The sequence below is a fragment of the Oncorhynchus keta genome, unplaced genomic scaffold (genome assembly GCF_023373465.1).
Source record: "Oncorhynchus keta strain PuntledgeMale-10-30-2019 unplaced genomic scaffold, Oket_V2 Un_scaffold_4321_pilon_pilon, whole genome shotgun sequence".
NCBI lineage: Eukaryota > Metazoa > Chordata > Actinopteri > Salmoniformes > Salmonidae > Oncorhynchus > Oncorhynchus keta.
Window position 1 is genome coordinate 67,001 of NW_026290939.1, and position 26,274 is coordinate 93,274.

Genomic DNA, 26,274 nt, shown 5'->3' on the forward strand with positions numbered 1-26,274 from the left:
GAGCGGAATAGGTGGAATGGTATCAAATACATCAAACACATGGTTCCCATTCTATTTGCTCCGTTCCAGACATTATCAGGAGCCATTCTCCCCCCAGCAGCCTCCACTGGACAAGACCCTGGTGAGGACGATGATCACACAGATGAGCTTCCCTGAGACGATTTATGACAGTTTGGTTGTGCAAACCCACAGTTTCATCAGCTGTCCGAGTGGCTGGTCTCAGACGATCCCGTAGGTGAAGAAGACGGATTTGGAGGTCTTGGGCTGACGTGTTTACACGTGGTCTGCGGTTGTGTGGCCGGTTGGACATACTGCCAAATTCTCTAAAACGTTGGAGGCGGCTTATGGTAGAGAAATTAACATTAAATTCTCGGGCAACAGCTCTGATGGACATTCCTGCAGTCAGCATGCCAATTGTGGTATTGTGTTGTGTGACAAAACTGCACATTTTAGATTGGCCTTTTATTGTCTCCACCACAGCTGTCTAGTGGATGGATTATCTTGACAAAGAATAAATGCTCACTAACAGGGATGTAAAATAATTTATGCACAACATTTGAGCATTGATATTTTTGTTCGTGTAGTTAAAGTAGGGGTTAAGGTAGGTGCTTTTATCAACGCGGGTGTAGTATTTACATACAGTAGCATTGCTTTCAATTGTATTGGGTTGCACAAAAACTTTCCGTGGGAAGCCAGAAGTTAAATACAATTACATTTGAACCTACTGTGCGTTGGGCAGGACGGTTGGTCATTATGGCTGGAGAATTTGAGACAAAATATCTAAAGGATCGTATTATTAAACACACTTACCAAACGTGGGTATGTTGTAGACCCACTTCCTCTCTGCTTAAAAGTCCCCCACAAGTTATTCATTTTTTCTCCACATATGGTGCACGTGCAGGACCTTTATTTTGACATGAGGTCAGCAGAGAGGAAGTGGGTCTACAACAGACCCACGTTTGGAAAGTCTGTTTAATAATATGATCCTTTAAGATATTTTGTCTCAATACAATTGAAAGCAATGCTAGTGTATAAAATTAGAACCGCGTTGCTAAGAGTGCAGGAAAATTAGACAGGTGTCAAATACTGTAGCTAGCTAGATACATTTGATATTGTATTGTATTGTGATCACTTTGAGAAAGTGTCCACCTATCATACTTTTTCAAAACCAAAACTTGGCACGGCATTGGTCCTTGTCCACCTTCATGGCCTATGGCTATGTTATGCACCCCCTTATAATTACCAGTGACTATAGAACAATCACATTTATTCGTTTTTAACAGTGGTTCATCGACACAGAGGGTTTCAAACCTCCAATCCTCCAATTTTACCTATTTGATCCTAGAGAACTCCAGTAACCACAATTCCTGCTACTGTTTACATCCCATTCGTGACGTCATTCAAGAAGCGACAAGATAACCACTGACAACTTTCTAACTGAAGACAGATTTATAATTATGGCTTTCACTTGAGTTTAGTTCTCAATAAATACTTTTGCGCGATATTGATTGCTCGATCATATGCGTGTGAATGCTCATCTTGCGATTGGAGACCAGCAATAACGTGTTATTTCAAATTTCGCGCTGTACAGACCGCCAGACGATAGGCTGGTATTCAGGCTAGCTAATCAACAGTGAATTAGTTACCACTGCTAACTCGCTAGCTACCTAGATCCAAACGTATCATATCCCCAATTCTGCTCATCAAAAAAAATGCAAACGACCGACATTGGAAACAAGGAGGAGGGAAAAGTATGGCATCGAAAACCAACACCAAGTAATACTGGGTAGGTCGTTTCAAAGGATAACGTTAGCTCATAACTCACTTGTTGAGTCTCCATCACCTTGTGATAGTGAAGCCTGGCTGTTGAGTGTTGTTGATCGTAAACGAGAGGGGAATGTTATTGTCTGTTTCTGCATATCTTGAAGAGAAGCTGTGCTTTGCATTCTTGTCTGACAGCTAGACGTGCATCTTGTATGTAGACCATAATAACAGTTTTTGCTTTAACAGTGTCATGGTCACAGTGATTCGCAGTGCAGCTGCCTACCAGTCCAAAACAGTCCGCTTCCTTCATGTCACCTTCGACACCACAGGAGACTCTTTCCTGGCTGGAGATCACCATGGGAATATTTATGTCTTAGACATCACCAGAAACAGGTGCAGTATGTCACACTGTCAACACCACAATATTGCATTGCAATACTGTTACTGGTGCAGGCCATGCTCATACCTGTTCTGTCTCTTTCCAGGTTTAGACTTGTCCAGAAAACCGGTCAAGCATGCACTGCCTTGGCCTTCAACTTGCGCAGAACAACGGAATTCTTGGTTGCTCTTGCAGACTACTCCATCAAGTGCTTTGACAAAGGTTTGACTCCTTACATTGCTGCTTAATTGTTTTCCAAAAGGTTAGGAACTGATTAGCTGATTGAGGAGGGTCAAGTCATCTTCTGTGGTGTATTGGCCTGTATACCCAAACTTCCAGTACGTTGAAAGACCAATGATTCCATCAGATAATGGAGTTGTTGCTGGGTGTTTGCCAATTGGAACCAAAAAGTGATTGATTTGATTGTTTGATTCCGTCAGATACGAAGCAGCTGGTGAGCTGGATGCGGGGTCACGAGGGGGCGGTATCCTCCGTGTCGGTCCATGGCTCTGGCCGCTACGCCATCAGTACATCAGCTGACACGGCTCAGCTCTGGGACCTGGACACCTTCCAGAGGAAGAGGAAACTCAATGTCCGCCAGTCTGTCGGCATACAGAGGGTTAGATCATTCACATTTACACAACTGAATCATTTCATTTTTCAGATTTGACAATACAATGAATACATAATGGAAAAATTCACACAGTGCCTTTTTTATATTTTACATTTTGTAGAACTCTAAACAATTTATCTGAATTTGTGAAAATTCATTTGAACTGTGTGTGTTATTTTTTTCTAGGTGTTCTTTCTTCCTCTGGGGAACACCATCCTCAGCTGTTTCAACGATGACTCCATCTTTGCCTGGGAGAGTGACACGTTGTTCTGCAAATACCAGCTGCCTGTTCCTGATGAGGGACCCAGGATACACTACAAGGCATTTGCTGTCACACGGTGTGTGTGTGTGTGTGTGTGTGTGTGTGTGTGTGTGTGTGTGTGTGTGTGTGTGTGTGTGTGTGTGTGTGTGTGTGTGTGTGTGTGTGTGTGTGTGTGTGTGTTTTTGAACGGTTGAGTGGAAGTCTAATATACAAAAGTGTGTCTGTCTTTGGGGCTATGACTATTACAGATAAGCCCTGAACAACAAAGCAGATGTTCAGTACCAGTGACGTCCTCCTAAAACCATCTGTGTTCTCTTGACAGTGATGGGAAGATTCTGGCTGCAGGGGGCAGATCCAACCTTCTCCATCTGTGGTGTTTGGACACCAGGCAGCTGCTTAGAGTGGTCCAGATGCCTCCCAAGGTCCGCACTGTCAGACAGCTGGAGTTCCTACCAGACAGCTTCGATGGTGGGGCCAGCCAGGTATGTATTCATTCATTCTATTTATTCATCCTTTAACCAAGGAAGTCACGTTGAGTTTTACATCGCTTTTTCAAGTGAACCCTTGCCAAAATAAAAGCAGCCAATGCTATCTGATACTGAGGTATTTTGGAGAACATGCTTTATTTGTCTCGGTGGTTGGAAAATGAGAAAACATGTATTTTTTGTTCTTCAGACTCTTGGGGTGCTGAGTCAGGATGGTGTGATGCGTTTCATCAACATCCAGACCTGCAAGCTGCTCTTCAACATCGGATCCCATGATGACGCCATCACCTCAGCCACCGTCAGTCCCAACGGACGCCATATTGTCACGATAATGGACGACGGCAGCCTAAACATCTACAGTGTTCAGTGTCTGACCCAGGACTACAACAAGGTAACAATCATCAGAGTGATTAGAAAGGCCGTTCGTCTGACACGTGTCCTTGAATTTGACTGAATGACCCAGGCAGCTTTGTTTCATCTGTGTAGTTTTTACATTAGCACACATCAGTCATGTTTCTGCCTTCCCCTGAGCCACTCGTCATCCTCTCCTAGCCTCCTCCGTCCCTGGTCAAAGTGGTGTCTGGTGGAGAGTGTTCCGCTCTGACAATGAAGGTGAAGTCAGAAGGGGTCCAGCGGCCGGCCAAAAACCCTGGTCGACGGGTCAAGACCAAAGTCCTGAGGCCTCCAGCTGTCCCCATGACAGAGGATAAAGAGGTACAGATGTAGGATATTCATTGGATCACTCTTTTGTTGCACAACAGGAAATGAAAACTTGTATTCAAGGTTTTAAAAGGCTTCTGAAGATTGTAATTTCCCCTTGAAAATGTGCGATTTTGACCCCTACAAAAAAAATGTCCATTAATTATAATCAATATTATAATTCACATTTCCTGTTGCTCCAAGATTGTTTTCCCTCTGCAGCAAACTGCCTCAAATTAAGAGCCTACACCTGTAGAGCATGCAAAAACACATGGCAGACAGAAGCATAGGTACTTGTGGTATAATCTCATAGTGACTGTATAATAGCATGACCTTATTTACTTCTCTGGTCTGGAGCCAAGCTGTCTGATGATTTTACCATTGGTTTTCCTCATCCCACATTTTGAATGATGTTGTTTTGAATCAAGTGAGGCATTCAACTGATTTGTGGCTTTTCTTTTTCAGAATGAACTGCCTGACGGTCTAAACAAGAAGAGACTTGTGACGTTACTGAAGGCATTTGGAGAATATCCAGCTAAATACAGGTAACTAACTACAAATCAGGAATCAGGGGCCAAGGTGTCACAGTTTTAACGAGGGGCAGCAACATACAAATGTGCTCCTTATACACTACAGTAAACGGTGCTCCTTTAGACACTACAGTAAACGGTGCTCCTTTAGACACTACAGTAAACGGTGCTCCTTTAGACACTACAGTAAACGGTGCTCCTGTAGACACTACAGTAAACGGTGCTCCTTTAGACACTACAGTAAACGGTGCTCCTTTAGACACTACGGTAAACGGTGCTCCTTTAGACACTCCAGTAAACGGTGCTCCTTTAGACACTACAGTAAACGGTGCTCCTTTAGACACTACAGTAAACGGTGCACCTTTAGACACTACAGTAAACGGTGCTCCTTTAGACACTACAGTAAACGGTGCTCCTGTAGACACTACAGTAAACGGTGCTCCTGTAGACACTACAATAAACGGTGCTCCTTTAGACACTACAGTAAACGGTGCTCCTGTAGACACCACAGTAAACGGTGCTCCTTTAGACACTACGGTAAACGGTGCTCCTTTCGACACCACAGTAAACGGTGCTCCTGTAGACACTACAATAAACGGTGCTCCTTTAGACACTACAGTAAACGGTGCTCCTGTAGACACTACAATAAACGGTGCTCCTTTAGACACTACAGTAAACGGTGCTCCTTTAGACACTACAGTAAACGGTGCTCCTTTAGACACTACAGTAAACGGTGCTCCATTAGACACTACAGTAAACGGTGCTCCTTTCGACACCACAGTAAACGGTGCTCCTTTAGACACCACAGTAAACGGTGCTCCTGTAGACACCACAGTAAACGGTGCTCCTGTAGACACCACAGTAAACGGTGCTCCTGTAGACACCACAGTAAACGGTGCTCCTTTAGACACCACAGTAAACGGTGCTCCTGTAGACACTACAGTAAACGGTGCTCCTTTAGACACTACAGTAAACGGTGCTCCATTAGACACTACGGTAAACGGTGCTCCTTTCGACACCACAGTAAACGGTGCTCCTTTCGACACCACAGTAAACGGTGCTCCTTTCGACACCACAGTAAACGGTGCTCCTGTAGACACCACAGTAAACGGTGCTCCTGTAGACACCACAGTAAACGGTGCTCCTGTAGACACCACAGTAAACGGTGCTCCTTTAGACACCACAGTAAACGGTGCTCCTTTAGACACCACAGTAAACGGTGCTCCTGTAGACACCACAGTAAACGGTGCTCCTTTAGACACCACAGTAAACGGTGCTCCTGTAGACACCACAGTAAACGGTGCTCCTTTAGACACCACAGTAAACGGTGCTCCTTTAGACACCACAGTAAACGGTGCTCCTGTAGACACCACAGTAAAGGGTGCTCCTTTAGACACCACAGTAAAGGGTGCTCCTTTAGACACCACAGTAAAGGGTGCTCCTGTAGACACCACAGTAAACGTTGCTCCTTTAGACACTACAGTAAACGGTGCTCCTTTAGACACTACAGTAAACGGTGCTCCTGTAGACACTACAGTAAACGGTGCTCCTTTAGACACTACAGTAAACGGTGCTCCATTAGACACTACAGTAAACGGTGCTCCTTTAGACACTACAGTAAACGGTGCTCCTTTAGACACTACAGTAAACGGTGCTCCTTTAGACACTACAGTAAACGGTGCTCCTGTAGACACTACAGTAAACGGTGCTCCTTTAGACACTACAGTAAACGGTGCTCCATTAGACACTACAGTAAACGGTGCTCCTTTCGACACCACAGTAAACGGTGCTCCTTTAGACACTACAGTAAACGGTGCTCCTTTAGACACTACAGTAAACGGTGCTCCTTTAGACACTACAGTAAACGGTGCTCCTTTAGACACCACAGTAAACGGTGCTCCTGTAGACACTACAGTAAACGGTGCTCCTGTAGACACTACAGTAAACGGTGCTCCTGTAGACACCACAGTAAACGTTGCTCCTTTAGACACTACAGTAAACGGTGCTCCTTTAGACACCACAGTAAAGGGTGCTCCTTTAGACACCACAGTAAACGGTGCTCCTTTAGACACCACAGTAAACGGTGCTCCTTTAGACACCACAGTAAACGTTGCTCCTTTAGACACTACAGTAAACGGTGCTCCTTTAGACACTACAGTAAACGGTGCTCCTGTAGACACTACAGTAAACGGTGCTCCTTTAGACACTACAGTAAACGGTGCTCCATTAGACACTACAGTAAACGGTGCTCCTTTAGACACTACAGTAAACGGTGCTCCTTTAGACACTACAGTAAACGGTGCTCCTGTAGACACTACAGTAAACGGTGCTCCTTTAGACACTACAGTAAACGGTGCTCCATTAGACACTACAGTAAACGGTGCTCCTTTCGACACCACAGTAAACGGTGCTCCTTTAGACACTACAGTAAACGGTGCTCCTTTAGACACTACAGTAAACGGTGCTCCTTTAGACACTACAGTAAACGGTGCTCCTGTAGACACTACAGTAAACGGTGCTCCTGTAGACACTACAGTAAACGGTGCTCCTTTAGACACCACAGTAAACGGTGCTCCTTTAGACACCACAGTAAACGGTGCTCCTTTAGACACCGCAGTAAACGGTGCTCCTTTAGACACCACAGTAAACGGTGCTCCTTTAGACACTACAGTAAACGGTGCTCCTTTAGACACTACAGTAAACGGTGCTCCTTTAGACACTACAGTAAACGGTGCTCCTGTAGACACTACAGTAAACGGTGCTCCTGTAGACACTACAGTAAACGGTGCTCCTTTAGACACCACAGTAAACGGTGCTCCTTTAGACACTACAGTAAACGGTGCTCCTGTAGACACTACAGTAAACGGTGCTCCTGTAGACACTACAGTAAACGGTGCTCCTTTAGACACCACAGTAAACGGTGCTCCTTTAGACACCACAGTAAACGGTGCTCCTTTAGACACCACAGTAAACGGTGCTCCTTTAGACACCACAGTAAACGGTGCTCCTTTAGACACTACAGTAAACGGTGCTCCTTTAGACACTACAGTAAACGGTGCTCCTTTAGACACTACAGTAAACGGTGCTCCTGTAGACACTACAGTAAACGGTGCTCCTGTAGACACTACAGTAAACGGTGCTCCTTTAGACACCACAGTAAACGGTGCTCCTTTAGACACCACAGTAAACGGTGCTCCTTTAGACACCGCAGTAAACGGTGCTCCTTTAGACACTACAGTAAACGGTGCTCCTTTAGACACTACAGTAAACGGTGCTCCTTTAGACACTACAGTAAACGGTGCTCCTGTAGACACTACAGTAAACGGTGCTCCTTAGACACTACAGTAAACGGTGCTCCTGTAGACACCTACAGTAAACGGTGCTCCTTTAGACACCACAGTAAACGGTGCTCCTTTAGACACTACAGTAAACGGTGCTCCTGTAGACACTACAGTAAACGGTGCTCCTGTAGACACTACAGTAAACGGTGCTCCTTTAGACACCACAGTAAACGGTGCTCCTTTAGACACCGCAGTAAACGGTGCTCCTTTAGACACCGCAGTAAACGGTGCTCCTTTAGACACTACAGTAAACGGTGCTCCTTTAGACACTACAGTAAACGGTGCTCCTGTAGACACTACAGTAAACGGTGCTCCTGTAGACACTACAGTAAACGGTGCTCCTTTCGACACCACAGTAAACGGTGCTCCTTTAGACACTACAGTAAACGGTGCTCCTGTAGACACTACAGTAAACGGTGCTCCTGTAGACACTACAGTAAACGGTGCTCCTTTCGACACCACAGTAAACGGTGCTCCTTTAGACACCACAGTAAACGGTGCTCCTTTAGACACTACAGTAAACGGTGCTCCTTTAGACACCACAGTAAACGGTGCACCTTTAGACACTACAGTAAACGGTGCACCTTTAGACACTACAGTAAACGGTGCTCCTTTAGACAGTAAACGGTGCTCCTTTAGACACTACAGTAAACGGTGCTCCTGTTGACACTACAGTAAACGGGTCCCATTATGATGATCATGCGTTTATTTGTCAGGATGTTTGTGTGGAGGTCCCTCCTGCGTCTACCAGAGAACCACGCAGCTTTCAGCAGTCTGACCGATAAAGGCCTGCACTCTGCCTACCTCAGCATCCAGGAGCGATACCCCATCAAGAGCCACAAACTGCAGCGGGGTCTTCAACGGTATACTTACCTGGCTGGCACTATGGGCCTGCTGTCATGTTGGCCTGGGCACCTTCAGATCCTATGGAATTATTCGTAGTAGGAGCTAATGGTTCTTCCATTTTTATCAAAACGTCCTTGATGATTAATTATTGTGATGGGTGTATCTGACAGTGCTGTCATTTCCCTGAATCATGATGGGTGTATCTGACAGTGCTGTCATTTCCCTGAATCATGATGGGTGTATCTGACAGTGCTGTCATTTCCCTGAATCATGATGGGTGTATCTGACAGTGCTGTCATTTCCCTGAATCATGATGGGTGTATCTGACAGTGCTGTCATTTCCATGAATCATGATGGGTGTATCTGACAGTGCTGTCATTTCCCTGAATCGTGATGGGTGTATCTGACAGTGCTGTCATTTCCATGAATCGTGATGGGTGTATCTGACAGTGCTGTCATTTCCATGAATCGTGATGGGTGTATCTGACAGTGCTGTCATTTCCATGAATCATGATGGGTGTATCTGACAGTGCTGTCATTTCCCTGAATCGTGATGGGTGTATCTGACAGTGCTGTCATTTCCATGAATCGTGATGGGTGTATCTGAGAGTGCTGTCATTTCCATGAATCGTGATGGGTGTATCTGACAGTGCTGTCATTTCCCTGAATCATGATGGGTGTATCTGACAGTGCTGTCATTTCCATGAATCGTGATGGGTGTATCTGACAGTGCTGTCATTTCCATGAATCGTGATGGGTGTATCTGACAGTGCTGTCATTTCCATGAATCGTGATGGGTGTATCTGACAGTGCTGTCATTTCCATGAATCATGATGGGTGTATCTGACAGTGCTGTCATTTCCCTGAATCATGATGGGTGTATCTGACAGTGCTGTCATTTCCATGAATCATGATGGGTGTATCTGACAGTGCTGTCATTTCCCTGAATCATGATGGGTGTATCTGACAGTGCTGTCATTTCCCTGAATCATGATGGGTGTATCTGACAGTGCTGTCATTTCCATGAATCATGATGGGTGTATCTGACAGTGCTGTCATTTCCATGAATCATGATGGGTGTATCTGACAGTGCTGTCATTTCCATGAATCATGATGGGTGTATCTGACAGTGCTGTCATTTCCATGAATCGTGATGGGTGTATCTGACAGTGCTGTCATTTCCATCTCTTGTCTGCCTACAGAGTGTTGTCTGCACTAGCCCACTGGGCGGCCATCTTTGGAGAGACAGACTACCTCCCTCTGATGGCGTTTCCCTTCGTCAAGCTCTTCCAAAATAACCCACTGCTCTGTTTTGAAGTGGTCGCCACCACCATAGGTACTGTACACACAGTACACACTGTATACACTGTACACACAATACACACAGTATACACTGTACACACTGTACACACAGTATACACACAGTATACATAATACACACTGTACACACAGTATACACAATACACACAATACGCACTGTACACACAGTTTACACAATACACACTGTACACACAGCATGCACAATACACACTGTACACACAATACACACAGTATACACAATACACACTGTACACACAGTATACACAATACACACAGTATACACAATACACACTGTATACACAGTGCACACAGTACACACAGTATACACAGTACACACAGTATACACAGTACACACAGTATACACACAGTGCACACAGTATACACAGTACACACAGTATACACAGTACACACAATACACACAGTATACACAATACACACTGTACACACAATATACACAGTACACACAGTACACACAATACACACAGTATACACAATACACACTGTACACACAGCATACACAATACACACTGTACACACAATACACACTGTACACACAATACACACAGTATACATAGTACACACAGTATACACAGTATACACACAGTATACACAGTATACACATTACACACAGTACACACAGTATACACAGTATACACAGTACACACAGTACACACAGTATACACAGTACACAGTATACACAGTATACATAGTATACACTGTACACACAATACACACAGTATACATAGTACACACAGTATACACAGTATACACATTACACACAGTATACACATTACACACAGTATACACAGTACACACAGTATACACACTACTAGAAACTGAATCATGTTTCACTTGTCCTTTCATGTCGGCCCTGTTTGCTAACTTAGAGTTGCTGAATATTTGTCACTTTTTCAGTTTGTTTTTTCGTGTACCTTGTTTATGTACCTTTGGTTGAAAAATAGGGTATTGACAGTTTTGTTTGTCCTTTACAGTGAACTGGTGCCAGCACTGGTTTGAATACTTCCCCAACCCTCCTCTCAACGTACTGAGCATGGCAGAGAATGTTCTGGCTCACCATGACAAGGAACTGCTGCAGCACCTCATCGACTGTGGAGTCACCTCTCAGGTGAGACGACCAGGAGATCTCTTTTTAAACTCTCCTTACAACTGTATTATAATGACACTAGTATTGTATGGTTGTTATTTTATCTGCTCCCACAAACAAGCGTTCAGTGATACATTTCCACTCGCTGTTAGACTCTGTTCTCTGAGGTGTTGACCAGAGAAAAGTGGCTGAAACTCTATAATAACCTCTATCTCCCCTCTCTCTCCTCCAGCTGTATGTGTGGCCCCTGTTAGAGACTCTGTTCTCTGAGATGTTGACCAGAGAAAAGTGTCTGAAACTCTATAATAACCTCTATAATAACCTCTATCTCCTCCAGCTGTATGTGTGGCCCCTGTTAGAGACTCTGTTCTCTGAGGTGTTGACCAGAGAAAAGTGTCTGAAACTCTTTAATAACCTCTATCTCCCCTCTCTCTCCTCCAGCTGTATGTGTGGCCCCTGTTAGAGACTCTGTTCTCTGAGGTGCTGACCAGAGAAAAGTGGCTGAAACTCTATAATAACCTCTATCTCCCCTCTCTCTCCTCCAGCTGTATGTGTGGCCCCTGTTAGAGACTCTGTTCTCTGAGGTGCTGACCAGAGATGAGTGGCTCAAACTGTTTGACAACGTCTTCTCTAACCATCCTGCCTTCTTATTGGTATCTGTGGTCTCATATGTCACCTGCTGCCGTGCCCCACTACTGCTCTGCAGCCACAAAGAGGACTTTGAGGTAAGAGGTTTTATGTAAACCATGGGAAGGTTTACAGTAAGATGTTTTATCTCCTAGCTGTATGTGTGGTTTTATATAAACCATGGGAAGGTTTAGTAAGATGTTTTAGGTATAAACCAGAGAAAAGTGTCTGAAAGAGGTTCTATAATTCTATCGGTAAGAGGTTTTATATAAACCATGGGAAGGTTTACTGTAAGAGACTTTTATATCATGAAGGTGCTAGAGGTTTTATATAAACCATGGAAGGTTTGACAGGTTTTATATAAACCATGTTTCTAAGAGGTTTTATATAAACCATGGGTGGTCTCAGGTTTTATGTCACCTGCTGCCGTGTTTACTACTGCTCTGCAGCCACAAAGAGGACTTTGAGGTAAGAGGTTTTATGTAAACCATGGGAAGGTTTACAGTAAGATGTTTTATATAAACCATGGGAAGGTTTACGGTAAGAGGTTTTATATAAACCATGGGAAGGTTTACGGTAAGAGGTTTTATATAAACCATGGGAAGGTTTACGGTAAGATGTTTTATATAAACCATGGGAAGGTTTACGGTAAGAGGTTTTATATAAACCATGGGAAGGTTTACGGTAAGATGTTTTATATAAACCATGGGAAGGTTTACGGTAAGAGGTTTTATATAAACCATGGGAAGGTTTACGGTAAGAGGTTTTATATAAACCATGGGAAGGTTTACGGTAAGATGTTTTATATAAACCATGGGAAGGTTTACGGTAAGAGGTTTTATATAAACCATGGGAAGGTTTACAGTAAGATGTTTTATATAAACCATGGGAAGGTTTACAGTAAGATGTTTGATGTAAACCATGGGAAGGTTTACGGTAAGATGTTTTATATAAACCATGGGAAGGGACACTTTCATTGGTTAGGCCCTTTATATGACTTCATGTTATGACTATATGCCACTATATATGTTGTCATGACTACTGCGACAGTCTCCGGATTGTATATTAAGGATGAATATTGAAGAACAGAGCATTATTTGCATCATTTTAACATGGTTACTCTAGTCTAATGTATTAGTTGTTCACAGCAAAGCTGGGCATTTACGGTAAGCATAGATTTTTCTTTTACAAACCTACAGGACTGACTTTATCAAAAGAATGGTACTGATTTATATAAACCATAAGCAGTTATAAACCCTCATATCCATAAACCCTGGACCAGCAGGGTTCTTCCCAGGAGGGACCTCTTCCCCAGGGACCCATTCCCAGAACCCCTCCAGGGACCCCTTCCCCAGGGACCCCATTCCCAGAACCCCTCCCAGGGACCCCCTCATACATTAGCAAAATTAATAATAATTAAATGGACATGTCTTATCATCAGGTGAATGATAATGTCAAGGAGAAGTAATCAACATTTTTTAAATGAATAGATTAGGTTAATAATGTTTCATTATTTTGACCTCAACACATTTTATAGTTTGGAAGAGGAAGTGTCCTTTTTCCTAAGAGCAGCTGTTTAAACAAAGGTTAGCCAGGTGTTGGCAAAAGTCCAGAAATCCTACCAGCAGCCATCGGTACTTGTCGTACTGGTAGTCTATTAGCAAGGGCTTTTTCAAAGCCTTTTGTCAGCTGCTCCAATGAGTGTGATTGGCTCATTATAAGGAGTTGAGAAATACAGTTGACATCATTAGAATGAAGATATTATTTTCTTTTCTACTGTAGGTAGGTCATCCACAATGTGTTCACCCTCAGTTGAATACCCCTTGACCTAGAGGCTTGGAACTTTGTATGTAGGTGACTTTTCTCATGCTGAACACATATTCCTCAAGGACCCATCAAAGCACTGTCACACTGAGTGGATATTCACACTGTTCTCAGGGCAGGTCTGCCGGGTTTGACTAGAAGAAGTGACTTTTCGCAGCAGGTTAAGAGAACGTACGCAGCAGGTTAGGAGAAATAACATGGTAGGTTAGGAACATTTGGTTAAGGATTAGCTAAAACACTATACATTTTCCCCGTTAAGACACTTAACATATTTAGCTACAACTAAGCTTGCCCTGAGAACAGTCTTGGTTTCCACTAATGCTGTCAGGGACTTTTAGGTTTTAACCTTTTTTATTTTTTTATTCAACATTTTAAAGATGTTTTTGCTTAATTAAGAGATGGCTGAGTTATTGATAAATCAGGAAGTCCATTTTAAATCCTTTGTAAATCCACTCCACAAGGGCCTATCAACGTGGAACTTTTTAGGGTCATCAGAGACATTACCATGATGAACCCTATTCAGTTTGGCGTTGATATCGTAACTATTACCCAGGTGTCCTTTCTGCCATCCTATGAACCCCGCTCATTGCTGCTTGCAGCTACAGTATATGTACCTTCTTCTTTATGAAGGGAAAATGCACCCTTGATTCTCTCCCTGCTCCCTCTTTCTCTCCCTCCCAGTATTTCTTCCACCACCGTAACAACCTGGATGTCAGCTCCGTGATAAAGGAGACCTACAGGCTGATGGAGAGCACCCCAGCAGACATCCACCCCAGGAACATGCTGGATGACTTTCAGCCTCTGACCAGGGGACAGTACCCGGTCTTCAACAAGTACCCCACCTACATAGTGGAGTACCAGTCTCAGGAGAGAGAGAGGATACGCCAACAGGAAGTGGACTACCTCAGAGAGAGGTCAGATTATACCATTGGCATCTTATCCTTTCTGTGGCATTCTAGAACACTGGCAAAGACGATAAGGTTCACACAAAGTCAAAGTCTTAATATCTTATCTCTGTTTTTCTTGCAGTAGCAAGGGGGAAAAGCTTGACACGGACGTTTCGGTCAAATCCTTCTTCAGTATTTGTCAAAGACCAGTGTCAGATATGTGTGCGTGTCTCTCCAGGCAGGCGGTGCAGGAGCTGCGTGCGAAGGCTGTTCAGAGGCAGGCTGAGGACGAGGCATGGTACACCCAGCAGGAGATACTGCAGCAGGCTGAGGAGAAACGCAGGGACATCCTACAGCAGGAGGAGAGCAAGCTGGCTGAACAGAGAACCAGGTCAGAGAACAGACAGACAGTCATCTATGTCTGCCAATTTATTACTACATCAATCATTCAAGTAGTCTAGTGGTTAGAGTGTAGGGCCAGTAACCGAAAGGTCCCCGGGTGCCGAAGACGTGGATGTTAATTTAAGGCAGCCCCCTGCACCTTTCTGATTGAGAGGATAGGTTAAATACATTGTTGTACAATTTGACTAGCCCCCCCCCCCAAGCCAGAACTGTGTCTGCATCATGTAGGAGGAGTACATTCTGAGGTAATGTGACACTCCCATGTCATAGTTATTGATCCTCATAAATGACTTTGTACAGGCCCATCAAATGTGATGTCACTAATTAAGCTGAAATAGACTTGAGTTCCCTGTTCCAAGGTTTATTTATCTGACAGTCTGTAATGTGTCCCCAGGTTAGTCTCTCTGACAGTCTGTGTCTCCAGGTTAGTCTCTCTGACAGTCTGTAATGTGTCCCCAGGTTTATTTATCTGACAGTCTAATGTGTCCCCAGGTTAGTCTCTCTGACAGTCTGTAATGTATCCCCAGGTTAGTCTCTCTGGCAGTCTGTAATGTGTCCCCAGGTTTATTTATCTAACAGTCTGTAATGTGTCCCCAGGTTAGTCTCTCTGGCAGTCTGTAATGTGTCCCAGGTTAGTCTCTCTGACAGTCTGTGTCCCCAGGTTTATTTATCTGACAGTCTGTAATGTGTCCCCAGGTTATTTATCTGACAGTCTGTAATGTGTCCCCAGGTTAGTCTCTCTGACAGTCTGTAATGTGTCCCCAGGTTTATTTATCTAACAGTCTGTAATGTGTCCCCAGGTTTATTTATCTAACAGTCTGTAATGTGTCCCCAGGTTTATTTATCTGACAGTCTGTAATGTGTCCCCAGGTTTATTTATCTGACAGTCTGTAATGTGTCCCCAGGTTTATTTATCTAACAGTCTGTAATGTGTCCCCAGGTTTATTTATCTGACAGTCTGTAATGTGTCCCCAGGTTAGTCTCTCTGACAGTCTGTATCCCCAGGTTAGTCTCTCTGGCAGTCTGTAATGTGTCCCCAGGTTTATTTATCTGACAGTCTGTAATGTGTCCCCAGGTTAGTCTCTCTGACAGTCTGTAATGTGTCCCCAGGTTAGTCTCTCTGACAGTCTGTAATGTGTCCCCAGGTTAGTCTCTCTGACAGTCTGTAATGTGTCCCCAGGTTAGTCTGACAGTCTAATGTGTCCCCAGGTTAGTCTCTCTGACAGTCTGTAATGTGTCCCCAGGTTAGTCTCTCTGACAGTCTGTGTCTCCAGGTTAGTCTCTCTGACAGTCTGTAATGTGTCCCCAGGTTAGTCTCTCTGACAGTCTGTAATGTGTCCCCAGGTTAGTCTCTCTGACAGTCTGTAATGTGTCCCCAGGTTAGTCTCTCTGACAGTCTGTAATGTGTCCCCAGGTTAGTCTCTCTGACAGTCTGTAATGTATCCCCAGGTTAGTCTGACAGTCTAATGTGTCCCCAGGTTAGTCTGACAGTCTGTAATGTGTCCCCAGGTTAGTCTGACAGTCTAATGTGTCCCCAGGTTAGTCTCTCTGACAGTCTGTGTCTACAGGTTAGTCTCTCTGACAGTCTGTGTCTCCAGGTTAGTCTCTCTGACAGTCTGTAATGTGTCCCCAGGTTAGTCTGACAGTCTGTAATGTGTCCCCAGGTTAGTCTGACAGTCTGTAATGTGTCCCCAGGTTAGTCTGACAGTCTGTAATGTGTCCCCAGGTTAGTCTCTCTGACAGTCTGTAATGTGTCCCCAGGTTAGTCTCTCTGACAGTCTGTAATGTGTCCCCAGGTTAGTCTCTCTGACAGTCTAATGTGTCCCCAGGTTAGTCTCTCTGAATGTGTCTCCAGGTTAGTCTCTCTGACAGTCTGTGTCTCCAGGTTAGTCTCTCTGACAGTCTGTGTCCCCAGGTTAGTCTCTCTGACAGTCTGTAATGTGTCCCCAGGTTAGTCTGACAGTCTGTAATGTGTCCCCAGGTTAGTCTCTCTGACAGTCTGTAATGTGTCCCCAGGTTAGTCTCTCTGATAGTCTGTGTCTCCAGGTTAGTCTCTCTGACAGTCTGTAATGTGTCCCCAGGTTAGTCTGACAGTCTGTAATGTGTCCCAGGTTAGTCTGACAGTCTGTAATGTGTCCCCAGGTTAGTCTGACTGTCTAATGTATCCCCAGGTTAGTCTGACAGTCTGTAATGTATCCCCAGGTTAGTCTGACTGTCTAATGTGTCCCCAGGTTAGTCTCTCTGACAGTCTGTAATGTGTCCCCAGGTTAGTCTCTCTGACAGTCTGTCTCCAGGTTAGTCTCTCTGACAGTCTGTCCCAGGTTAGTCTCTCTGACAGTCTGTAATGTGTTCCAAGGTTTATTTATCTGACAGTCTGTAATGTGTCCCCAGGTTAGTCTGACAGTCTGTAATGTGTCCCCAGGTTAGTCTGACAGTCTGTAATGTGTCCCCAGGTTAGTCTCTCTGACAGTCTGTAATGTGTCCCCAGGTTAGTCTGACAGTCTGTAATGTGTCCCCAGGTTAGTCTGACAGTCTGTAATGTATCCCCAGGTTAGTCTGACAGTCTGTAATGTGTCCCCAGGTTAGTCTCTCTGACAGTCTGTAATGTGTCCCCAGGTTAGTCTGACAGTCTGTAATGTGTCCCCAGGTTAGTCTGGCAGTCTAATGTATCCCCAGGTTAGTCTCTCTGACAGTCTGTAATGTGTCCCCAGGTTAGTCTCTCTGACAGTCTGTAATGTGTCCCCAGGTTAGTCTCTCTGACAGTCTGTCTCCAGGTTAGTCTCTCTGACAGTCTAATGTGTCCCCAGGTTAGTCTCTCTGACAGTCTGTAATGTGTCCCCAGGTTAGTCTGACAGTCTGTAATGTGTCCCCAGGTTAGTCTCTCTGACAGTCTGTAATGTGTCCCCAGGTTAGTCTGACAGTCTGTAATGTGTCCCCAGGTTAGTCTGACAGTCTGTAATGTGTCCCCAGGTTAGTCTCTCTGACAGTCTGTAATGTGTCCCCAGGTTAGTCTCTCTGACAGTCTGTAATGTGTCTCCATGTTAGTCTCTCTGACAGTCTGTAATGTGTCTCCAGGTTAACAGCCATGAAGCGTGAGTTGAAGGTGAAGGAGCTCCAGCTGATGGATGCTGCTAGGAGACGCTTCCTGCAACAGCAGCAGGACCAGAGACTGACTGAACTACACAGACTGGACGAGCAGATACAGAGGAAGGTCTGTTTTCACTTCAGTCACCTCCCTGTATTTAATATTGAAAGAAGAGATTCATTCTTTCAACCATCCTTTTATTTTGTGTGTAATGTGATGGGGTGTCTATATATCCTCTACTGTATATAATGGGGTGTCTATATGTCCTCTACTGTATATAATGGGGTGTCTATGTCCTCTACTGTCTATAATGGGGTGTCTATGTCCTCTCCGGTATATAATGGGGTGTCTATATGTCCTCTCCTGTCTGTAATGGGGTGTCTATATGTCCTCTCCGGTATATAATGGGGTGTCTATATGTCCTCTCCTGTAGATAATGGGGTGTCTGTCATCTACTGTAGATAATGGGGTGTCTATATGTAATCTACTGTAGATAATGGGGTGTCTATATGTCCTCTCCTGTATATAATGGGGTGTCTATATGTCCTCTACTGTCTATAATGGGGTGTCTATGTCCTCTACTGTAGATAATGGGGTGTCTATATGTCCTCTACTGTAGATAATGGGTTGTCTATATATCCTCTAATGTATATAATGGGGTGTCTATATGTCCTCTACTGTCTATAATGGGGTGTCTATGTCCTCTACTGTATATAATGGGGTGTCTATATGTACTCTACTGTATATAATAGGGTGTCTATATGTCCTCTACTGTATATAATGGGGTGTCTATATGTCCTCTCCTGTATATAATGGGGTGTCTATATGTCCTCTCCTGTAGATAATGGGGTGTCTATATGTCCTCTACTGTATATAATGGGGTGTATATATGTCCTCTCCTGTATATAATGGGGTGTCTATATGTCCTCTCCTGTATATAATGGGGTGTCTATATGTCCTCTCCTGTAGATAATGGGGTGTCTATATGTCCTCTCCTCTATATAATGGGGTGTCTATATGTCCTCTCCTCTATATAATGGGGTGTCTATATGTCCTCTACTGTCTGTAATGGGGTGTCTATATATCCTCTAATGTATATAATGGGGTGTCTATATGTCCTCTACTGTATATAATGGGGTGTCTATATGTCCTCTCCGGTATATAATGGGGTGTCTATATGTCCTCTCCTGTCTGTAATGGGGTGTCTATATGTCCTCTCCGGTATATAATGGGGTGTCTATATGTCCTCTCCTGTCTGTAATGGGGTGTCTATATGTCCTCTCCTGTCTGTAATGGGGTGTCTATATATCCTCTACTGTCTAATGGGGTGTCTATATGTACTCTACTGTCTAATGGGGTGTCTATATGTAATCTACTGTATATAATGGGGTGTCTATATGTCCTCTACTGTCTAATGGGGTGTCTATATGTACTCTACTGTCTAATGGGGTGTCTATATGTAATCTACTGTAGATAATGGGGTGTCTATATGTCCTCTACTGTATATAATGGGGTGTCTATATGTCCTCTCCTGTATATAATGGGGTGTCTATATGTCCTCTCCTGTAGATAATGGGGTGTCTATATGTACTCTACTGTATATAATGGGGTGTCTATATGTCCTCTCCTGTATATAATGGGGTGTCTATATGTCCTCTACTGTATAATGGGGTGTCTATATGTCCTCTACTGTATATAATGGGGTGTCTATATGTCCTCTCCTGTATATAATGGGGTGTCTATATGTCCTCTCCTGTATATAATGGGGTGTCTATATGTCCTCTCCTGTCTGTAATGGGGTGTCTATATGTCCTCTCCGGTATATAATGGGGTGTCTATATGTCCTCTCCTGTCTGTAATGGGGTGTCTATATGTCCTCTCCTGTCTGTAATGGGGTGTCTATATATCCTCTACTGTCTAATGGGGTGTCTATATGTACTCTACTGTATATAATGGGGTGTCTATATGTCCTCTCCTGTATATAATGGGGTGTCTATATGTCCTCTCCTGTATATAATGGGGTGTCTATATGTCCTCTCCTGTATATAATGGGGTGTCTATATGTCCTCTCCTGTCTGTAATGGGGTGTCTATATGTCCTCTACTGTCTGTAATGGGGTGTCTATATATCCTCTACTGTCTAATGGGGTGTCTATATGTACTCTACTGTCTAATGGGGTGTCTATATGTACTCTACTGTTTATAATGGGGTGTCTATATATCCCCTAATGTATATAATGGGGTGTCTATATGTCCTCTACTGTCTATAATGGGGTGTCTATATGTACTCTACTGTATATAATAGGGTGTCTATATGTCCTCTACTGTATATAATGGGGTGTCTATATGTACTCTACTGTATATAATGGGGTGTCTATATATCCCCTAATGTATATAATGGGGTGTCTATATGTCCTCTACTGTCTATAATGGGGTGTCTATGTCCTCTACTGTATATAATGGGGTGTCTATATGTCCTCTACTGTAGATAATGGGGTGTCTATATGTCCTCTACTGTATATAATGGGGTGTCTATATGTCCTCTACTGTCTAATGGGGTGTCTATATGTCCTCTGTCTATAATGGGGTGTCTATGTCCTCTACTGTATATAATGGGGTGTCTATATGTACTCTACTGTATATAATGGGGTGTCTATATGTCCTCTACTGTATATAATGGGGTGTCTATATGTCCTCTTCTGTATATAATGAGGTGTCTATATGTCCTCTCCTGTATATAATGGGGTGTCTATATGTCCTCTCCTGTATATAATGGGGTGTCTATATGTACTCTACTGTATATAATGGGGTGTCTATGTCCTCTACTGTCTGTAATGGGGTGTCTATATGTCCTCTACTGTATATAATGGGGTGTCTATATGCCCTCTACTGTATATAATGGGGTGTCTATGTCCTCTACTGTCTAATGGGGTGTCTATATGTACTCTACTGTATATAATGGGGTGTCTATATGTCCTCTCCTGTATATAATGGGGTGTCTATATGTCCTATCCTGTATATAATAGGGTGTCTATATGTCCTCTACTGTATATAATGGGGTGTCTATATGTCCTCTACTGTCTATAATGGGGTGTCTATATATCCTCTAATGTATATAATGGGGTGTCTATATGTCCTCTACTGTCTATAATGGGGTGTCTATGTCCTCTACTGTAGATAATGGGGTGTCTATATGTAATCTACTGTAGATAATGGGGTGTCTATATGTCCTCTACTGTATATAATGGGGTGTCTATATGTCCTCTACTGTCTAATGGGGTGTCTATATATCCTCTAATGTATATAATGGGGTGTCTATATGTCCTCTGTCTATAATGGGGTGTCTATGTCCTCTACTGTAGATAATGGGGTGTCTATATGTCCTCTACTGTATATAATGGGGTGTCTATATGTCCTCTACTGTCTAATGGGGTGTCTATATATCCTCTAATGTATATAATGGGGTGTCTATATGTCCTCTGTCTATAATGGGGTGTCTATGTCCTCTACTGTATATAATGGGGTGTCTATATGTCCTCTCCTGTATATAATGGGGTGTCTATATGTACTCTACTGTATATAATGGGGTGTCTATATATCCTCTACTGTCTAATGGGGTGTCTATATGTCCTCTACTGTATATAATGGGGTGTCTATATGTCCTCTACTGTATATAATGGGGTGTCTATATGTCCTCTACTGTCTATAATGGGGTGTCTATGTCCTCTACTGTAGATAATGGGGTGTCTATATGTACTCTACTGTAGATAATGGGGTGTCTATATGTCCTCTACTGTATATAATGGGGTGTCTATATGTCCTCTACTGTCTAATGGGGTGTCTATATGTCCTCTGTCTATAATGGGGTGTCTATGTCCTCTACTGTATATAATGGGGTGTCTATATGTACTCTACTGTATATAATGGGGTGTCTATATGTCCTCTACTGTATATAATGGGGTGTCTATATGTCCTATTCTGTATATAATGAGGTGTCTATATGTCCTCTCCTGTATATAATGGGGTGTCTATATGTCCTCTCCTGTATATAATGGGGTGTCTATATGTCCTCTACTGTATATAATGGGGTGTCTATATGTCCTATTCTGTATATAATGAGGTGTCTATATGCCCTCTACTGTATATAATGGGGTGTCTATGTCCTCTACTGTCTAATGGGGTGTCTATATGTCCTCTACTGTCTATAATGGGGTGTCTATATATCCTCTAATGTATATAATGGGGTGTCTATATGTCCTCTACTGTCTATAATGGGGTGTCTATGTCCTCTACTGTAGATAATGGGGTGTCTATATGTCCTCTACTGTCTAATGGGGTGTCTATATATCCTCTAATGTATATAATGGGGTGTCTATATGTCCTCTGTCTATAATGGGGTGTCTATGTCCTCTACTGTATATAATGGGGTGTCTATATGTCCTCTCCTGTATATAATGGGCTGTCTATATGTCCTATCCTGTATATAATAGGGTGTCTATATGTCCTCTACTGTATATAATGGGGTGTCTATATGTCCTCTACTGTATATAATGGGGTGTCTATATGTCCTCTAATGTATATAATGGGGTGTCTATATGTCCTCTGTCTATAATGGGGTGTCTATGTCCTCTACTGTATATAATGGGGTGTCTATATGTACTCTACTGTATATAATGGGGTGTCTATATGTCCTCTACTGTATATAATGGGGTGTCTATATGTCCTCTCCTGTATATAATGGGGTGTCTATATGTCCTCTCCTGTATATAATGGGGTGTCTATATGTCCTCTCCTGAATATAATGGGGTGTCTATATGTACTCTACTGTATATAATGGGGTGTCTATGTCCTCTACTGTCTGTAATGGGGTGTCTATATGTCCTCTACTGTATATAATGGGGTGTCTATATGTCCTCTACTGTATATAATGGGGTGTCTATATGTCCTCTACTGTCTATAATGGGGTGTCTATATATCCTCTAATGTATATAATGGGGTGTCTATATGTCCTCTACTGTCTATAATGGGGTGTCTATGTCCTCTACTGTAGATAATGGGGTGTCTATATGTCCTCTACTGTAGATAATGGGGTGTCTATATGTCCTCTGTCTATAATGGGGTGTCTATGTCCTCTACTGTATATAATGGGGTGTCTATATGTACTCTACTGTATATAATGGGGTGTCTATATGTCCTCTCCTGTATATAATGGGGTGTCTATATGTCCTCTCCTGTATATAATGGGGTGTCTATATGTCCTCTCCTGTATATAATGGGGTGTCTATATGTACTCTACTGTATATAATGGGGTGTCTATGTCCTCTACTGTCTGTAATGGGGTGTCTATATGTCCTCTACTGTATATAATGGGGTGTCTATATGTCCTCTACTGTATATAATGGGGTGTCTATGTACTCTACTGTCTAATGGGGTGTCTATATGTAATCTACTGTATATAATGGGGTGTCTATATGTCCTCTACTGTCTAATGGGGTGTCTATATGTACTCTACTGTCTAATGGGGTGTCTATATGTAATCTACTGTAGATAATGGGGTGTCTATATGTCCTCTACTGTATATAATGGGGTGTCTATATGTCCTCTACTGTAGATAATGGGGTGTCTATATGTCCTCTACTGTAGATAATGGGGTGTCTATATGTAATCTACTGTAGATAATGGGGTGTCTATATGTAATCTACTGTAGATAATGGGGTGTCTATATGTAATCTACTGTAGATAATGGGGTGTCTATATGTAATCTACTGTAGATAATGGGGTGTCTATATGTAATCTACTGTAGATAATGGGGTGTCTATATGTAATCTACTGTAGATAATGGGGTGTCTATATGTAATCTACTGTAGATAATGGGGTGTCTATATGTAATCTACTGTAGATAATGGGGTGTCTATATGTCCTCTCCTGTATATAATGGGGTGTCTATATGTCCTCTACTGTCTAATGGGGTGTCTATATGTCCTCTACTGTATATAATGGGGTGTCTATATTTCCTCTACTGTCTAATGGGGTGTCTATATGTCCTCTACTGTATGGTGTGTTTGTTGGGCTCAGATGAACACCAGAGACCAGGAGACGGCAGCAGCAGTACAGGATATACAAGTCAGACAGATGGAGCTGGAAGCACAGAGACGGCTGTTTGAACAGGTCAGTGACTGTCCTCATCACAACAACAATGTGCAGAGACCTGCCCCTGAGACAAACACCACCAGACCGTGATGTCACCGTGTAATCCTTGTGATGTAGCAACTGGCCAAGGAGCAGGTGCGTGTGACTCAGGAGGTCAGAGCAGAGGTGGATACCAGGAGACACAGGTCAGAGGTCGAGGAGACCACCTTCCAACACCTCCTTAACAACGACACTGACGTCAGCCTGGGAACCAAGAAGGTGAGCATTCAACTGCTGTATACTTCCAGAGACTGAAATATAGGGGGTCATTAAACAATGACTGGAGAGAGACTGACCTCTTCCCTGTCTCAGGTTCTAGACTGAAATATAGGGGGTTATTAAACAATGACTGGAGAGAGAGACTGACCTCCCCGTCTCAGGTTCTAGACTGAAATATAGGGGGTTATTAAACAATGACTGGAGAGAGACTGACCTCCTCCCTGTCTCAGGTTCTAGACTGAAATATAGGGGGTTATTAAACAATGACTGGAGAGAGACTGACCTCCTCCCTGTCTCAGGTTCTAGACTGAAATATAGGGGGTTATTAAACAATGACTGGAGAGAGAGACTGACCTCCTCCCCGTCTCAGGTTCTAGACTGAAATATAGGGGGTTATTAAACAATGACTGGAGAGAGACTGACCTCCTCCCCGTCTCAGGTTCTAGACTGAAATATAGGGGGTTATTAAACAATGACTGGAGAGAGACTGACCTCCTCCCTGTCTCAGGTTCTAGACTGAAATATAGGGGGTTATTAAACAATGACTGGAGAGAGAGACTGACCTCCACCCCATCTCAGGTTCTAGACTGAAATATAGGGGGTTATTAAACAATGACTGGAGAGAGACTGACCTCCTCCCCGTCTCAGGTTCTAGACTGAAATATAGGGGGTTATTAAACAATGACTGGAGAGAGACTGACCTCCTCCCTGTCTCAGGTTCTAGACTGAAATATAGGGGGTTATTAAACAATGACTGGAGAGAGAGACTGACCTCCTCCCTGTCTCAGGTTCTAGACTGAAATATAGGGGGTTACTGAACAATGACTGGAGAGAGAGACTGACCTCCTCCCCGTCTCAGGTTCTAGACTGAAATATAGGGGGTTACTGAACAATGACTGGAGAGAGAGACTGACCTCCTCCCCATCTCAGGTTCTAGACTGAAATATAGGGGGTTATTAAACAATGACTGGAGAGAGAGACTGACCTCCACCCCATCTCAGGTTCTAGACTGAAATATAGGGGGTTATTAAACAATGACTGGAGAGAGAGACTGACCTCCTCCCTGTCTCAGGTTCTAGACTGAAATATAGGGGGTTATTAAACAATGACTGGAGAGAGACTGACCTCCTCCCTGTCTCAGGTTCTAGACTGAAATATAGGGGGTTATTAAACAATGACTGGAGAGAGAGACTGACCTCCACCCCATCTCAGGTTCTAGACTGAAATATAGGGGGTTATTAAACAATGACTGGAGAGAGAGACTGACCTCCTCCCTGTCTCAGGTTCTAGACTGAAATATAGGGGGTTATTAAACAATGACTGGAGAGAGAGACTGACCTCCTCCCTGTCTCAGGTTCTAGACTGAAATATAGGGGGTTATTAAACAATGACTGGAGAGAGAGAGACTGACCTCCTCCCTGTCTCAGGTTCTAGACTGAAATATAGGGGTTATTAAACAATGACTGAGAGAGAGACTGACCTCCACCCCATCTCAGGTTCTAGACTGAAATATAGGGGTTATTAAACAATGACTGAGAGAGAGACTGACCTCCTCCCTGTCTCAGGTTCTAGACTGAAATATAGGGGGTTATTAAACAATGACTGGAGAGAGAGACTGACCTCCACCCCATCTCAGGTTCTAGACTGAAATATAGGGGGTTATTAAACAATGACTGGAGAGAGACTGACCTCCTCCCC

At 43.4% G+C, this 26,274-nt stretch overlaps 1 protein-coding gene across 50 annotated transcripts in view; it reads left to right on the forward strand.

Moving 5' to 3' along the window:
- The first annotated feature begins 923 nt into the window (after positions 1 to 923).
- The window catches only part of tbc1d31 (TBC1 domain family, member 31), a 34,269-nt gene continuing 8,918 nt past the window's right edge, over positions 924 to 26,274 (forward strand). For 47 of the 50 annotated variants that reach the window (XM_052516272.1, XM_052516273.1, XM_052516274.1 and 44 more), the window contains exons 1-18: positions 924 to 1,786; positions 2,011 to 2,157; positions 2,250 to 2,365; positions 2,584 to 2,762; positions 2,943 to 3,094; positions 3,341 to 3,500; positions 3,694 to 3,894; positions 4,056 to 4,217; positions 4,668 to 4,747; positions 8,790 to 8,936; positions 10,122 to 10,255; positions 11,232 to 11,365; positions 11,890 to 12,069; positions 14,477 to 14,709; positions 14,921 to 15,073; positions 18,160 to 18,295; positions 24,244 to 24,336; positions 24,436 to 24,576. In XM_052516272.1, the coding sequence (XP_052372232.1) occupies positions 1,713 to 1,786; positions 2,011 to 2,157; positions 2,250 to 2,365; positions 2,584 to 2,762; positions 2,943 to 3,094; positions 3,341 to 3,500; positions 3,694 to 3,894; positions 4,056 to 4,217; positions 4,668 to 4,747; positions 8,790 to 8,936; positions 10,122 to 10,255; positions 11,232 to 11,365; positions 11,890 to 12,069; positions 14,477 to 14,709; positions 14,921 to 15,073; positions 18,160 to 18,295; positions 24,244 to 24,336; positions 24,436 to 24,576 (2,622 nt within the window). In that variant the 5' untranslated portion in view covers positions 924 to 1,712. The remainder of the gene's footprint in view (positions 1,787 to 2,010; positions 2,158 to 2,249; positions 2,366 to 2,583; positions 2,763 to 2,942; positions 3,095 to 3,340; positions 3,501 to 3,693; positions 3,895 to 4,055; positions 4,218 to 4,667; positions 4,748 to 8,789; positions 8,937 to 10,121; positions 10,256 to 11,231; positions 11,366 to 11,889; positions 12,070 to 14,476; positions 14,710 to 14,920; positions 15,074 to 18,159; positions 18,296 to 24,243; positions 24,337 to 24,435; positions 24,577 to 26,274) is intronic. The other 3 variants (XM_052516325.1, XM_052516326.1, XM_052516323.1) reach the window with 1 other exon arrangement.